Source organism: Heliangelus exortis, chromosome 7 (genome assembly GCF_036169615.1).
Source record: "Heliangelus exortis chromosome 7, bHelExo1.hap1, whole genome shotgun sequence".
Classification (NCBI taxonomy): domain Eukaryota; kingdom Metazoa; phylum Chordata; class Aves; order Apodiformes; family Trochilidae; genus Heliangelus; species Heliangelus exortis.
The window spans coordinates 7,434,555-7,448,829 of NC_092428.1; the positions used below are offsets into that span (position 1 = coordinate 7,434,555).

The 14,275-nt window shown below is 57.1% G+C and overlaps 1 protein-coding gene across 1 annotated transcript; it reads left to right on the top strand.

Annotated features, from left to right (window-relative positions):
• Nucleotides 1-1,337: 1,337 nt before the first annotated feature.
• On the top strand, nt 1,338-13,555 carry R3HCC1L (R3H domain and coiled-coil containing 1 like). Its single transcript, XM_071748172.1, has 8 exons — nt 1,338-1,508; nt 1,681-1,960; nt 7,088-8,520; nt 12,067-12,242; nt 12,357-12,427; nt 12,546-12,641; nt 12,843-12,983; nt 13,156-13,555. Exons 1-8 carry the CDS (start codon nt 1,338-1,340, stop codon nt 13,209-13,211), a joined length of 2,424 nt encoding a protein of 807 aa, XP_071604273.1. The 3' UTR covers nt 13,212-13,555.
• Nucleotides 13,556-14,275: the final 720 nt, after the last annotated feature.

Here is a 14,275-nt window from a genome sequence, read left to right on the forward strand (position 1 = left end):
GTGCTCGGACTGTGCTGTTGCTGCCATGGAAACTGCTGGTTGAGCATCATTGTGCTGCACTGGACAGGCTGACCAGGCCACCATGGTCCCTAGCCCTCCCTGGGCTCTGTCTGCAGGCATTTCTGATGAAAAGATGGGAGATGCTGGGTACTCTCTGACATCCACCACCCTGGAGGGGTGTGACAGGAGGGGGGCATCCCTGTGTGGGACACCCAGAGTCCAGCACAGATGGAGCTCTGGAGCTTTGAAGAGGCTGAGGAAGTGCTGGTAGGGGGTGTCTGGTGCCGTTCGCAGACAAACACAGCTCCTACACGGCCAGGGGCTCCACATTGCTTGGCCTCCCACAAACATAAATCATTTTCTAATTTATAACATGAATAATTGATTTTGCCTCCGTAGATGGCGATAAATCTCCTGTGCGCACATGCATAAGAAAATAATAATAATGAAAGTGATCAGGATCTGCTGCCATCGATTACCTGTGAGAGGGACCACAACCCCCTGTGTGCCATGGTGGACTGGGCAGGGGCTGCTCCTCAGGGGTGCCGGGTGGCCCTACCTGGTATAAGCCTTCTTTGCTCTGCATGGGGGCACATGGCTGGGGTGGGATGATGCCACCTACCTGAGTCTAAGCCCCTGTGGCTATACTGGGACCCAGGAATGTTCAAATACTTCAGGGTATCCCAGACCTCAGGCATCAGCAGTCCCAGTCCTGTAACTGCATCTAAGGAGGGACAAGATGATCACCACAGCCCCATGTACCGATGCCCTACGCAATGCCTCAGTGACATCTTGCCAGGGTGGCAGGGAACTGCTGCTATGTCCGATCTCTCAGCAGCTGCACAGCCTCTGGGGAGGTGCAGAAGTGTCCAGGTACCAGCCTCATGTCCCAGCATATGCTGGTGATGTGCGTTCTCTGGGGCACCACTCCTCCCTCACCTGCACCAAGGGGTCATCTGGAAAGCAACTGCCTGGGAATTGCATCAGGGAGCTTCGGCACAGTGGGAAGCAGGTAATGGGTGGGGGACACAAACACCCCGACTGTCAGCCAGACAAACCAGAGTGCCTGCACCAGCCTGCCCAAAGCCTTCATGGCCCTGCGCCCCAGTGAGCCAGGCCACCGCCCTGCTCTGCCCTGGGCCCGCAGTGACTGCAAGCCCCACGCCTGCCTGCATCCCCTGAGCTGTCCCTGCTCCCCTGACAGCCTTCACCCTGCCTGTGGGAGTATCCAGCCCTGCTACCCCGGGTGCCCCGTCCTTCAGCTGCAGAGGCAGGCCCCGGTTCGGAAGTGCTCTTCAGCACCAGCACTTAATTAGGAGCCGGCAGAAGAGACGGTGATGGACGCGGTGCGTGCGGGCGCCGAGGCCAGGTTCATTATCAGCCAGGCTCAGGCAGCCTGCTCCTCGCCAAACCCCCGGAGGGAAGCGGAGCAAAGCTGCTCAATGCAGACACCTTCTCACGTCCGGGTGCCGGGGCAGCGGGCACGGCGGCCAGCCCGCAGCCCTGCGGTGAGACGGGAGGATGCAGCCCAGGGATGCCTGAGTCCCCGGTGCCCCCGGCCAGTGGGATCGGGGCTCTGCCGGCCCGCTTACTGCATGACATTAACTGGTCACGGGAAACCCCCGGCATCTCCCGGTGGACGAGAGTTGGGGTGCAGCCCTGTGTCCATCCCCTCTTCAGCCACGGAGCACCCTCGGCCCCTTTCCCCGGCTACTTGCAGGAGGAACGGCCGCGGTAGCACCGTTGCGGTCGCAGCTGCGGGCACCCGTGTGTCCACGGGGTGCTGAGGAATGCCCCCGCGGTGGGGGAGGGAGCGGCCGCCTGGGACGAGGGGCGGTGCGGGGGCCGGGGACGCACTACAGGTCCCGGCGCTCCCCGCGGCGGGGCGGGACGGGGCGGGCCTGGTCGGCGGAAGCGGAGGCGGCGGCGCGGAGCGGCGGGGGACCCGGCGCGGCCACTGGTAACGGCTGGGGTCTGGCCTGGTCCGGCATTGCCCGCGGGGTACTCGGGGCAGGGGCACAACAGCTCGGGGGGAGCGCCCTGACCGGTCCCTGGGCTGCAAATTGTGCCCCCCGCCCCGCTCTTCCTCATTCCATATCGCAGTCCTGGACCCCACCCTCTGTCCCAACCCTGGCCACTGCTCACTGGCCCAATCCTGGCCCCCGACCCCACTGTCCCTGCCCCAACTTCCACCCGCTGTCCCTGCCGAGCTCCTCACCCCCTGCCCCACACCTCACTGTCACGCAGCCCCAGGACCACGCGGGTAATACATTCACATTGCAGACCGCATAGCTCTCCCCAGCTTCTTGAGTCGTTGGGCAACTCGAGGGCCGGGGAGTTATATGGCGTCCCTGGGTGCTCGGGGCAGTGGGCTCCTATGGCTCATAAAACATGTGCCGGGGGCTCCCAGGTGCCAGACACTGGTTTGTGGCTGCCTGCCTTCCCTTGGCATCCCCTCCATCTTTCATGCTGCCTGTGGGGCTCTGTGTGCTGCCTGTCATGAGGCTGTCACAGCCCGTGGCACAATGCCAGTGACCAGACTCTGCTCCTTGCGCGTTTTGGGGTGGTTGTCCTGGCCATCTGCTTTATGGTCTGAGTACACCTGGGGCTCTGGGCCTTGTTTTCCAGGCTGCTTCAGTAGCTGCTTCAGGTTATTTTCCCTTCATTTTCCCAGTATGGGTCTCATTTTGTTTCCTGCATATAGTTCTTGGATCCTTCGGATGATTTTGCTGCTCTGGCCAGTGTTTGCAAAACCTCTCTGCAGAGTATCATCTACAAATATAATTACAGTTCACTATCGAAGTGAAAGTTTGGGAGATGGTATGAAACAATACCCTGAAGCTCAGCTAAGTTGTGTCTCACTTGCATTATCCAAAAGCTTTGCTGAGCCATTCGTCTGAAATAACTCCCTCCAGGCAATCCAGTGTTCTTCATCCAGGAGCCCATTGCGCTCTTTTGGCCATTATGATTCATGCTAGAGATGGGCACGGAGTTTATCTTGCACCTGACTCTGTTTTTATTGTTCTTTCCAGCCCCTCGTCTGGCCCTGGTTTCTTCCCAGCACCTTGTGTGTGTCAGCAGGTTTAATCAGTTTGTCTGGGCACTGGCCATGCTGGCCAGGTCACCATGTCTATGTGCAGATGCTGGTTTTGCTTTTCCTGCAGCTGTTTTTGTGATGTCTTGGCTTCATTTGCATTTTTCTGGTTAAAAACAGTAATTTTGCCCTTTTGAGTCATCTTTATTTTTGAGCCATCATTAATTTTCTTTCCCTCCTCGTTTATTAATAGACCTTTTCACTTTTGTGCTGATTCTGCCTGGGTATATTTGTGAAGTCTTTTGTATTTCTCTTAGCCCTCCACTGTTAACTCCTTATGCTGCTTTGTTGTCTCTTTTTTGTTACCCCTGCAGCTGTAAGGGGACACTGTTTACTTACAAATTCTCCTCCTCTCTGAAATGTTTCACTTCTCTTGTTCCAGGTATCTCCTAAGAGCATCGCAAGCAAAAGGCACGATTGAAATCTCCTTTCTCAGTGCCTTTCATGCCTTCACTGCCTCCTCCTTGCATAGCCAGTGTTTGTTCAGGCTTCCGGAGAGCATCTTTCTCCTGGCAGCAGGGGTCAGGGACGTCTTAAAGCCCGTGGGGCTTCAGGCAGGCATTGGATGGGACACAGCTCTCTGCTCCTTGAAGTGTTTTGCTTTGCCTCATGCTAGCAACTCTGTGTTCTTCCTTTCATCTTGCCTCTCCCCACCGGGTATCTGGGTCCTTCCTTGGCCCCACTGCCTGCCACATGAGCCAGGAAAACTGGGCTGGAGCTCTCCTGAGAGCAGGAGAGGTGCAGAGTTGCCAATATCTCTGATAATCCTTACCCAGGGTTCTGGACGCTAGTGTTGTGCAGTTGGCAAGTGTTCCATGGCACGTGCCTGGCATGGGATGAGCCCCCTCAGTGGAGGGTTCCCCAATGGGGCTGTTTAGAATCTCCTTGTACTTGCTTTTTTATTAGTCTTGTTATTATATTTTTTCCCCCAGCTGAAGAGACCAATCTGCAGCAGGCTGTAAAGAGTGACATTGTGGGTGTGCGAGCTGCATGCTGAGGCTGTGCATGGTCCCCCATGGCACCCAGTCCCCAGGTGCTGCCATCCCCATTCACCACCAAGGCTCTAAGGTTATCTTCTCTATTGACAGGAGTATGGATTGAGTGGAATTAGAAACCTCGGAGGCTAAAAATACAGCTCCTTGCCAGGAAATGCAGCAGCCTGCTGGGAGGGCTCTGGGTGTCACCAGAACTTTTCCAGGAACTGGCACTCTCTGTGCCCTGCAGCCCAGCATCTGTGCTGATTACTGGGCTTCCCTCACAGGTCTGTGGCTGACACCTCTCCTCGCAATGGGAGAAGGCAGTGGGAGTCCAGGCTTTGCTGTCAGAGCTGCGCCTTAGGTGTCCTCATGCACCAGGCAGGGCTGCAGCTGGTGGAGGAATTTGGTGAAGCACTGGTCAGAAGCAGGGTAAAAGATGTGGCCAGCCCTGTCTTGATATTTTTTGTGGGGTCCTTCACTGGAGAGGAATGGGAAAGAAATTGGAGAAAACATTGTCTGTCTGTGCTGGAGGTGGTGGTTAGGGGAGACATGCAGGCTGGTGTCACCTGGGCAGATGCTCTGAGACTTCACAAACTCATGCAAGTTCCCCATGAGCAGCATGCTCCTGGGAATGGTGTGGGGGGACTCTGTGCCTACAGGGAGCTCCAGCCATCTCCTGGCTGATGCTCCAGCATCTCCCTGGCTGCTCCAGGCTGTGTTGAGACAGGATGTTGGAAATTATGTGCCAAGCAGTTGGGCAGCATTTCCACCACCACTTTTACCCTGGCACAATGGTGTGCCTAGTCTGTGGCTGCCTTTCTCTGCTTGGTGCTGTGATGCTGAGCTGTTTTGCTGGGTCCTTAAAGTGGAGCAGCACTCAGAGCAGCACTGGCCCTTTGGAGGATGCACTGCTCGTCCCACCTGCCTTTATGGGGCAAGCTTGGTCCCAGAGCCTAGAAGCATTGCAGTTGCCCTGCCCAGCATGGTGTGAATGAGACCTGAAGCCAGGGCTGTTGCTCTGCCTCTCGGAGCATGAAATCAGTGCTGACGCGTGGCCGTGGCACCAATGAAGTGTGTAATAGAATGTGGGCAGGAGTTGTGCTGCCCGGCAGGGAAGAAGAAAGTGCTGTAGCATCTCAGCTGACCTGGGCCAGCTACCACCTTGCTGTGCTTCTCCCTGGGCTGCAGGAAGTAGCACTTCTCTGGCAGCAAGCAGCAAGGAGAGGCAGGGCTGTGTGGGGAGAGTATGCTCCCATCACCAGCCGTCTGGCTAATGCTGCACCATCTGCTTTGGAGGGTGAGGCAAGGTGAACGGCAAGCTTTCGAGGAGCCCATAAATCCTCTGTGCAGAGGCTTTTCCTGGAGGTGACTCGGAGTGTGCGTGGAGTGATACTGTTGGCTGCTCCTTGTGCTGGAGATTGTTGGGAAGCAGAGCTTGGGGTGAATCGGTGATCCACCCCCAGGAGTCTGGTGGTGTCCCATGCACTGAGACTCTGGGCTTGGCTGGCTAAAGTCCTTTAGCAGAATGCACTGAGAAGTGATTGGAAGCTTTGCATGGTTGGAAATGGTGTTGTGAGGGGAGGCCTTCTGGTACCCCCTCCCCTCCTGTACCCAGGCTGTCGCTCGGTGGGAAAATGTATAATGCCTTGATGTTGAAAAATGACTAATCCAAACCTTGGACGGTTTGTAGGATACGTTGCTTTCTCACGGTCGATAAAGATAAAGGGGATCGTTCTGCCAGCAAAATTAGTGTATCAAAGAGGGGGAAAAAATTACAATAGCTGTGGAGACAGAAAAATGATTGGGGCAGCCCTGGGACAGTGCCAAGCATCACTGTGGCACCTATGCCTGCACCTCATGCCACTGAGATGGGCGGTGCACAGGCACAGGTGCTGCAGTGATGCTGGGGAGCACTGCCCTGCCCGGTCTTGCCGGTGGTTTCTAGAGAGCCTTAAGAGACTCATCCATCACACTGAGGCAACCTTCCATCCGTCTGTCCATCAGGAGGAGGGGATGATGCCGTGTGGCACGGGCAGCCCCGGCCGCTTTCCAGCCAGCGGTTGGCCTCCCCTCGCCTTCCCGGCACTGCTGCTGGCTGTCGGCGAGGGAACCGTGGGGACTGTTCACGCCTTGGCCGGGGGCTGCATGGAGGAGAGGCTAATGTACCGGAGGTGCCTCGGAAATGAGAGCCTTGGATGGGTTCCTGGCCCTATTGATCTGCCGGCAGTTTATGTATCCTGACATTCATAATCTCGGTCGGCGCTGATGGTCCAGATTAATGGGCCTGGGGGCTGTCCATCCGTCACTTCACATTAATTACTGAAGAGGTGTTTTTTCAGTGATTTACCTGACAGTGGCCTGTGATGAATCCCCCTAAACGGAGTGGCCAGTGATTAATCATGGGGCCCCGGCCCGGCCCTGCTCTGCCTTCCCCTCAACCGCAGCGCAGCCCCCCACACCATCCGTCTCCATAAACCCTGTCTGATGCATATTTATAGGGGGAGGGGGGCCTGGCAACTCCCGGCATGCCTGCTTCTGCCAAAGATGATGAAAAATAAATCTCTGCTGGGACGGGGCGGCAGGTGAGAGGGGCTGTGGCATGCTGGGGTGGCAGCTGTTGTCTGGTTTCCAAACTGGGGTTTGGGTTCTAGTGCTCCTCAGCTGCCACCACTGCCTTCTCCACGGTTTTTGATGCATGAATCAAGGGCTCTGTGTCCTGCTTCTGCTGCAGCTGCTGGCACCTGGGGCTAGAGGGTCCCAGGCAGAAGCTGCTGGAGTAGGGCAGGTGCCTAGGTGATGCTGGCAGAGTTTCCATGCCTCTCTGCTACACCCCACCGAAGGCTGTAGGGCTGCAGGGTGAACCAGGTGTCAAACCCTGTACTGCGATGACAGTGTTGGGGCTCCACTGTTCATTGCTCTGTGCTGGCTGCTGTGAGAATGAGGGTGGGTGCCAGGCTGGGACAGGGTGGGGGCACTGGGACATGAGCTGGGCAGTGACACTCTCTCTCCTCAGCAGGCAGCGGTGGCACCATGCAGCAGGAGGCGGAGGGCAGCCGACCGCGCCGCAGGAAGCCTGACATGGCTCTCTATGTGCCCAAAGCACAGCGGGAAAGAGCTGCACAAGCAGCAGATGACGTGCTGGCTGGGCATCGCCGGGAGCCCAAGAATCACCACCTGGCACAGGACACTAGCACAGGCAGCAGTGAGGGGCAGAAGCGAGGCCCCCATGCCAGGACACAGGCAGGCAGAACAGTGAGGAAGGAGAGCAAGGTGGATGCCAGCCCAAAGGAGCCACTGGCAGCCTCTGCCAGGCATTGCCAGAGGCCAGGAGGCAGCTGCACCCCCATGCCTGTGAGCCTGGGAGCATCACCCAGTGTGCAGGAGTCGTGCCCGGATCCCGCTGTTGCCCGGCCCTGCGATGGGCAGGACAAATCATCCCATGATGAAGGACTCAGGGAGCTCAGCCATGGCTGCCAGATAATGAGGACTGAGCCTGACCCTTCATCCCCACTGAGTGCTCAGCCTGGGCCTATGAAGGCCGCAGAGGCCAAGGGTGACCCTATTAGCCCAACATCCCCCGCTAGCCTGATGCCAGAATGCCGGACAGTGCCAAGTAGTGTGTTGGAGTGTCTGGGGGGCAACACCTCAGGTCCAGCCAGGGACCTCTCTCAGAACCTGGGAGAGAGTGTTCTGCTGTTGGCAGGGGTGGATGATCAGGGCAGTGTTCCTGGGCTGGCTGTGGGTTTTAAAGCCTGGGAGGAGGAGAGGGAGTGTGGACATTATCTCCTGGGAGGGCAGAGTGAGGACTATGCTGCTGGGGCACCAGAGGAGGAGGAGAGGTGGGGAGTCATGGCTGAACTTGTCAGGGAGAACACCTTGCATGCCCCAGGACGAGCCAGCTGCAAGCCTGGGTGCTTGAGGGGTGGTGCACCAGTGCTCCTGGGGAAAAGTACCCCAGAGCAGGCCCAGCTCCCACCTGGCAAGGAAGAGAGCACTACCAGCACCCAGCATCCCTGTGGGGAGGATGTCCCAGTGCCCACTGTGGACGGGGTGGGCAGCAGCTCTGCCTGCACAGATGATAGCACTGGGACTGAGAGCGGTCCACTGGGTGATGGTGAGGAGCTGGTGAGCAGTGCCTGGGAGGGGGTGGCCTTGGAGAGCCGCAAGCCTCCACTGCCCCTGGAGCTGCTGTGCCGCGGTGTAGAGGGGCTCTCGCCTGCAGCCTGGGCCGAGGAGTCAGTGAGGCTGGGTGAGAACACAGGCTCACCACAGCAGCACCAGTGCAGCCAGGAGGCTGAGGAGAGTGATGGAGGCATCTGCAGTGGCTCCCCAAAGGCAGAGAAAACCAGCACCGGGACACAGAGCCAGGCCAGCCCAGACACCGAAGAGAGCTGGGATGCACTGTTCAACGATGATGGGGACTGCCTGGACCCACAGCTACTGGAGGAGGTACATCCTGCAGTCTGGCACCTGCCAGGATTTGCAGGGACAGTGGCTACTGCCTGCTGGGATGTGGGGATGGGTTGGCAGGAATTTGCTGTCCCTGTGTCCCCTGAGGAGGGTGCATGGAAGGAGGTGGGCTGTACCCAGGGTACGTGACCAGGTTCCCATCCTGTCCTGCAGTGCTGAAGGAGGCAGCGGGAGATCTTCCCTCTATTGTACCTAAAGCACACCCAGTAAAACCTGCCTTAGTGCCATTAGCCATGACTGCACCCTTGTGAAACTGGGGCTGGTGATAAAGAAATGGGCTGAGATGTATGGGCTTCCGTTGAAATAGCGACGGGAAGTTTCCTCAAAACTACGGCTTCTTAATCAGCTATGGCTCATTACCATCCCCTTCTGCATACGTGTTGCTGAATTTACTGCAATTAGCAGCTTAATGCTGGGACCCATGCTGTTTTCCTGCCATTTGTGAGGAAAACTTGGCTTCTGCAGTGATGCTGGATATCCCTTATTGCATTTTAAATCAGTGTCGTCAAACCAGTAATTTTCTGAATGACATTAATGTGCCCAAGGTAACAAACAGCACCAGTATTGTTACAGCCAGTGTCTGTCCGGCCCAGGCTGGAGGCAGGGTGTGAAGTGGCGGATGGTGCCTGATGTGAGCTTCTGTGAGGGGATGGGATAACTCAAGAGCATCCTTAGAGAGGGGCACTGGTACACACCTCATTCACGGGGCTGTACTTGGGTTGGCGTGCCCTTACTGGGCCTAGCATGGGGATGGAACAGGGTATGGGATGCACAGCTCACCTCCAGGGCCTCTCTGAGGGACACAGAGAGGGGTGTTGGGTATCACCATCCCTGCCCAGTTGAGCTCCCTTCAGCTGCCAGGAGGCTGTGGCGAGTGTTGATGGGAGGATGGTGCTGCTGCCTGTAGCACTGGCACTGGCTTTCTGTGGGCTGGCACAGGAGCAAAGCTTTGTCCTCAGGCACCGTGGAATGATAGCCTGGCCCCACTGGAGAGTCAGGTCAGGGGGTGCCCCTGTTATGGGGCAGCCGTAGGATGCTGTGGGCAAGATAGTGCCACGCAGAACCAGTGCCAGCTGTGAACAGCTCTGCAGCATCTGTGTTTAGCTTCTCTGTACACAAGCTCCAAGCAAAGTTTGAGCTTTCAAGGGAGCTTCCCAAAATGGGTGAATAAGAATCTGAATAAAGGATTTATGGATTCAAAGTTGCCATCTTCAACCCCTGCAGATTCCCATGCCAGTCCTGGAGCTTCCTGAGCTCCCAGCAGGTGGATGTGGCTGCTTGGGTAGGGCACAGGCTCTTGAGGAGATGGAGCTGTTAATTAACAAAAAGGATGAGAAAATTAGTGGCATTTTTCCTCGTAACTGAATCCTTATGCACTGCAGATAGCTGGCAGAGAGCAAGATTTATGACGTTCTGTGTGGAGGAGAGATTTCTGATAGCGGACGGCTCTTTAATCTAGCAGGAAAAAACACCATAGCGAGATACATTGGCTGGAAGCTGAAACCAGACAAATTTAGAGCAGAAATCAGTTTGAATGCAGAGGGTAATTAAGCGCTGCATCCATTTCCTTGCAGGCTTGGTGGACTCCACCAGCTGATGTGGCGTGCTGGGGGCCGCAGTGTGTGCATGCGGGCACATGAGTCCCCCCCAGCTCTGGAAGTGCACTCTTGGTGAGCAAGTGGGAGCATAAGCGAGTGGCTGTGGACCCCTCTAACATGCTCAGCTGAGGATGCATCTTGGGAGAGCAGTGAGGCATGATGGACAGGCTTCATTTCCCGTGGTCTCTTATCTTAGCTATCCGTCTGCCCATCCATCAGCAGACCCTTCCCAGTGGTGGGGGCTGTAACCTGGCTCCTGCTCCCTGCATCACCCCAGGGCAAATACAGGGCACACACAGAGTGGGCACACTGCATGCCCAGGCTGGAAGTGTGGGGGACCTGTTGAGCTGTGCCTGCTGCATGGCTGAGCCCGGCTGCCAGACGGCACCCGTCCTTGCTGCCCTGCCACACTCGGTGATTTGTGAAGGTCAAGGACGGCTCCAGCACTCAGTGCTCCTGCTCTCTAATCATCCTCTCGGTGTCTGGTGCTACCCCACTGCTCTGCTCCCTCAAGCGGCACCACAGGGCTTCATCCTGCCCAGGGATGGCTCCTTTGCATCCCTGAGCATGCAGGGGGTGCTGAATGAGTGTGCAGCCCCACATGGGATGTGCTTGGTTAATAGGCAGCAGTGTCAGGGCAGGCAGTTCTGCCAACAGTGTTAGCATGTCCCGTGAGCTCCATAACTCAGCTCTCCCCTCCACCAGCATCCAGCTGCCCTGCCAGCACCCCCTCACCTGCTGTGAATCTATCTTCCCCATAAAATTGTCGGAATGAGCACTTTTTATTGACTGAGCTGGCTGGGATTTATGGACTCTAACCTTCCAGCCATGGTGTGCTCTGCTACGATCGCTTGGGGGATCAGGCTGGGAACCTGGCTGAGTTATGGACCTGCTCCCCTGCACCGTGCTTGCCCCCCTCTCCAGAAGTGGATGGAGAGAGAACTCTGGCAGCTTTGGGCTGTTCCTGGCCTGGTGTCACGGCTGGAGCAGGGCTGTGAATCCCCTCAGCCTCTGCCACGGCATGGTTTGGAAAGCAGAGGTGCAGCAAGTGATGCCCACCAGCAGCAGGGAATGAGGGGCAGCTGTGCACCCCGTGTCATGGCAGTGGGTGAGTGACTGCTGCCCCTGTTTTAAAATGAAGGTTGAACAATGGCAGAGGTAGAAAAGCACTAGAGCTATCATCTTTTAGAGCTGGACAAAGTACCCCACTGTGAGATACTAAACACACACAACTCATTTAGCTTATCAGAAAGAAGGTTGAGAAGGGACTTGATTAGCATAAGTGCCAGCATGGGGAGGGTATGGGAGACTGAGGTCTCTTTCATCCAGTGGAGAGGCAGAACAAGAACCACCAGCTGGAAAGCAAAGCCAGACAAATTCAAATAAGAAATAAGGCACACATTTTCAGTCACGCAGGTGATTAACCACCAGAACTTGCTCCTCAAGGGAGTGCTGGCTCTTCTGTCTCAGCACCTGGAGTGCTTAGGGGCTTCTCTAGTGTGTATGCTATAGCTGGGACATGCTGAGACTAGTGGTCCAGTGTAGCAGGCAGAAATTAGTCTTTCTTTCTCATCTTTCTGTCCTGTTCCTTTTTTCCCAAATGTATTTGAGTTAGTATGTCACTGTGGAAGGAGGGGTGGTCTCGGGTGCACATGCTGTCTCGCCGGTGCCATTTCCCCCGTGGCCTGGTGGGACCACAGATCACAGCAAGTGAAGGGATGCTGGTAATGGGAAAAGTAAGTGTGTGGTGTGAGAGCCTCAGTCGATAACTCCTAATATCTCAATGCCGTGAATCCACCTGCGGTGCTGGGGCAGGAGCCCCAGACAGGTTGCTTCCCAGGGAGTGCTTGCCATGGATGGGGAGCTGGCATGGGGGCAGGCAGGCGGGCATGGGTTGCTCAATGCTATGCCTCTCCCACCCCTGCAGCTCTCAGGGGGCAAGAAGCTCCAGGATAGCCAGCAGTCACCCCGCTTCAACTACTATAGGGCCGAGCCTGCTGCACCAGACCTCAGTGATGCTGAACTGCCCCATGTCATCGAGATTTATGATTTCCCCTCGGATTTCCGCACTGAAGACCTGCTGCGTGTCTTCTGCAGCTATCAGTGAGTCTGCCAGCAATGCCCCATCCCTGATGCTGGGGTTCCCTATCTGCGTTCTGATCTGGACCCCTTCCCACCTGATGCTGATGCCTTGCTGAGTTTCCCTCTCTCCTGCAGGAAAAAAGGCTTTGATATTAAGTGGGTGGATGATACACATGCCTTGGGCATTTTCTCCAGCCCCATAACAGGTACTAATCACAGTGCAGCTGGGGATGGGTAGGGGGGAGAGGCATCCTGCCCTCCTGTGGCCAAATCCTGGGTATGGCGCTGGCCTTGCATGCAGATGCCAATGCTCTCTCCCTGCAGCAAGCGATGCCCTCAGCACCAAGCACCTGATGGTGAAGACTCGCCCACTTTCCCAAGGCACCCGTGCCTCTAAAGCAAAAGCCAGGGCATATGCGGGTGAGTGACACTGCCTGGTGCTGGCTTGTGCCATGGTGCTTGTGCTGCATATCCCAATAACCGTGGAGGGTTGGGGAAGCCAGCACCACTCTACAGCACCTAAGCTGTGCAGAGTTATGCTGGCTTCCCTGTGCCTCTGGGGATACCTCACTATCCCTCCCGGGATGTCCCTATTGATATCCTCCATCTCTGTTCACTCAGACTACCTGCAGCCAGCCAAAGAGCGCCCTGAAACATCGGCTGCCTTGGCCAGGCGGCTGGTGATCGGTGCCCTGGGGGTACGCAGCAACCAGACGCCAGCTCAGCGGGATGCCGAACGGAGAAAGCTGCAAGAAGCCCGGGGTGAGATTTGGATGCCTGAAGTGGCTGTGGTGTCTGAGGACCTTCTGTGAATGCATCGTGTTAGAATGCTGGGTGGAAGGGGATGTGCCAGGGTGGGCTCTGGCCCCTTCCACCGGGAAGTGGGTAGCTTTGGGATGACGGGGGCATGGGGCTGATCCTCTTGTCTCTGCAGAGAGGAAGCGCCTAGAGAACAAGCAACGGGAAGATGCCTGGGAGGGCCGGGAGTGAGTGAGGAGATTGCACCTTACCTCTGCTGGGAACCCTTCTGGGGTGCCCGGGCCCTCTCTGCAGACAGGCACCCTGCATCTTGGAGCAGGGACGGATCTTGTGCCACATGCCAAAGCACTGGGCTGCTCCACGGAGGGGGCTGAGCAGGGTGCGCACAGGCTGGTTGGTGCTGTGCGGATGCTGTTGCCGCCTTGCCAAGGGCAGGAGCCCCGGTGCTGCTGCGGGAGCAGCCGGCAGGACGCAGGGAGCTCGGCAGCGATCACATGGGCAGCCCTACCACCTGGCAGGGCCTTGAGAACGAGAGTTTCTATCCTTTATTTTGCTAATAAATACCATTTATTTTATTTGCTTGGCGGGGCTGTGTTTCTCCATGCCCCTGCGTGCCGGGAAGAGGGTCTGCATGCCTGAGGCTGCTACACATGGTCCCTGCCGCCGTATGGATGCCCACCCTTCCCAGGTGGTGGGTGTCCCCGGTGGGTGGGTGGGTGGGGGCTGCAGGCAGGAGGTGTGGGGCAGGGCAGCGGGCAGGAATGTGCTGGCAGGGATGCTGTTTACTTCCGCGGAGCAGCTGCTGCCCCGAACAGCGGGGCCCTTGTTGGCAGACGGGCAGGGCTGCCTTCCCGGCCCCGCGCTGGGCTGTGATGTGGCTGCACAAACGGCCCAGGCGGGCTGGGGGCTTCCTGCCCTGCCCCGAGGCAGGAGCACGGGTGGGCGTCTGGGACCTGCGTTTGGCTCCTCTGCTTTGCATCCTTTCAGCACGTAAAAAATGGCTCTTTGTGGCCCAGCAGTCCTGCTCCGTAGCTCCCCTCGAAACTGTTGGGGACACTGTTGGTGGGGCTCCCGTGACCTTTGCAGCAGGTGGGGATGAGGATGTTGCTTTTCCGCCACCCCTGCCAGCAGTTTGTGTGTTTTCAGTCATTGCTGTCTCACCTCAGCCTGTGCCGAAGGACTTGTGTGGCTGCCCAGTGTCCCCTGGCTGTTCCCCAGCTCGGCGGCGGTGGAGCTGGTCATGACCCCGTGGTGGTGGCTGCCTGCCCTGGTGCCGGCAGTGCCAGCTGGATGCT

Coding starts and splice junctions, on each gene's coding strand:
- R3HCC1L (XM_071748172.1), top strand. CDS start 1,338: ATGGACGCGGTGCGTGCGGGCGCCGAGGCCAGGTTCATTATCAGCCAG. Junction 1,509..1,680: donor GGCCAGCCCGCAGCCCTGCG/GTGAGACGGGAG, acceptor TCCCCTCTTCAG/CCACGGAGCACCCTCGGCCC. Junction 1,961..7,087: donor GGGACCCGGCGCGGCCACTG/GTAACGGCTGGG, acceptor TCTCCTCAGCAG/GCAGCGGTGGCACCATGCAG.